Raw genomic sequence first — 2,156 nt, forward strand, 5'->3', positions numbered from 1 at the left:
AGCTCATGCCATTGGGGAAAACCTTGTTCTTCCAGCTGCAAAAGCAATGGTGTGTTGTGTCCTTGGAGATGAATCTGAAAAAAAGCTCAACTCTATCTCCTTGTCGAACAATACAGTCCAACGACGAATAGAAGAAATGTCACTAGATATTTTGCAGCAAGTGATTAGCGAGATTTCTATGTCTGAAAGTGGATTTGCAATTCAACTTGACGAGCCCACCGATGTTACAAATTGTGCTCAGCTACTAATGATGGCTCGGTATGTAGGAAATGAAGGTATTTAAGGAAGAGTTCTTAATGAATGCAGCCTTAGAAACAACAACTAAAGGCGAAGATATTTTTCAAGTGGTAGATTCATTTTTCAAGCAACATGGTTTGAAGTGGGAAAATCTGAGAGGATGCACAACTGATGGGGCACCAGCAATGTTAGGACGAAGGTCTGGTTTTAGAGCTCGTGTCATGGAAGTAGCACCTCATGTGACATTTATGCATTGCATGATCCATCGGTTTGTTTTGTCATACAAGGTTCTTCATGCTAAACTAGCCAGCATGTTATCACTGGTGGTCAAAATGGTTAACCATGTAAAAGGGAGTGCTCTTAACAGCCGGTTATTCAAACTATTGTGTGAAGATTTTGATGCTAATCACAGTGTACTTCTGTTCCATACTGATGTACGTTGGCTTTCCCGGGGAAGTGTCACAAAGCGTATTTATGAGCTTCATGGAGAATTGCTAGAATTTTTTCAACATTCCCACAAGTGTGAAGATTTCGTCACTTCCTTGAAGGATCATTCCTTCATGCTTAACCTTGCTTACCTTGTGGATATCTTTGATGCTCTAAATATGCTAAACCAGAGTCTCCAAGGAAGAGATGTAACAATTTGTGGCAGTATAGCTAAGCTCAAAGCATTCATTGCAAAACTTCGACTGTGGAGGGGAAACATTCAGTCTGATACTTTGGCTATGTTTAGTAATGTAACAGAATTTATAGATCAAAATCCACGATCTAAGACTGACAAGTTCACAGGATTAGTCACTGAGCATCTTATGAAGATGGAAGAAGAAATTAATAGTTATTTTTCAAGCCTTGATGGAGATGAATTTGTATATCTTAGGAATCCTTTCAGCACAAATGCTCAGGTGTTGCAGGCTGGGACAGGTAGGCAGGAGGAACTGGTAGAAATGCAACATGATGATTCTGCATTACATGTATACTCTGAGAAGAATGTGTGTGATTTTTGGTTTTTAATGCAAAACTCATACAGACAGATTGCCGAACCTGCTATTCGAACACTGCTGGTATTTCCATCAACATGGCTTTGTGAGTCGGCATTTTCAGTACTATTAGGTATCAAATCAAAATACAGATCAAAACTCAACACACCTGAACATGATCTTCGTTGTGTAATTGCTAAAGTTTCCCCTCGTATCAATGAGCTTGTTGCTAAAAAACAAGCTCACCCATCTCACTAGTTCTGTTTAGATTTGGTTACAATTGTTATCAATAATTTTGTCTGAATACTAGAGTGCATCGAGTTTTTTTTTTTTTCCTGTTTCTGCCTTATCTGCAGGACTGAATGTGTGTTGAATTGGCAGTGATCCATTTATGTTGAGTTACTGCGATGCATCAAAATAAGAATACTTGAGTTTTGTTTATTAATGTTTTGGATAATAATAAAAAGGTATGTATTGTATGTACTGGATCAAAATATAAATTACCTTAGTAATTGCTTTATTTCTGTTATCACCATTTCAGATACCTGTGTAATCTACACATGCAGACTCCATACATTTAAAATATCAAAATATTAAAATGTTCTTTTTTTTAATATTAAGCTTAATTTTTAGTGTTAGGGGTACTGAGGAACAAAAAGTTTGGGAACCTCTGCTCTAAATAATTTCCCGACAATAAGTCAAAATAAGTTACAGTCCACTACATGCCCAATGAGTGCATCTTAACCTCTTCCTCAACGAAACATCTGAAGAAATCTAATAAAACCCTTATTAAACAACTGCATAAAAATAAAGCTATGGGAATTCCTCCCATGTTACTTATAAAGTACACACAATGTAAAAATGGTCAGATACAAGTGAAATATATGTTAAATGAAAAGAACAATCTACAGTTTGGAGAATCTAAAATGTTTCCTATGTCCA

General features: G+C 36.6%; 1 protein-coding gene across 1 annotated transcript; it reads left to right on the forward strand.

The window, feature by feature from the left end:
• Window positions 1-269: 269 nt before the first annotated feature.
• LOC136828985 (zinc finger BED domain-containing protein 5-like) lies at window positions 270-1,472 on the forward strand. The gene has a single exon (XM_067087383.1). The coding sequence runs from the start codon at window positions 270-272 to the stop codon at window positions 1,470-1,472; it is 1,203 nt and encodes a 400-aa protein (XP_066943484.1).
• The last annotated feature ends 684 nt before the right edge of the window (window positions 1,473-2,156 follow it).

Source organism: Macrobrachium rosenbergii, chromosome 43 (genome assembly GCF_040412425.1).
Source record: "Macrobrachium rosenbergii isolate ZJJX-2024 chromosome 43, ASM4041242v1, whole genome shotgun sequence".
NCBI lineage: Eukaryota > Metazoa > Arthropoda > Malacostraca > Decapoda > Palaemonidae > Macrobrachium > Macrobrachium rosenbergii.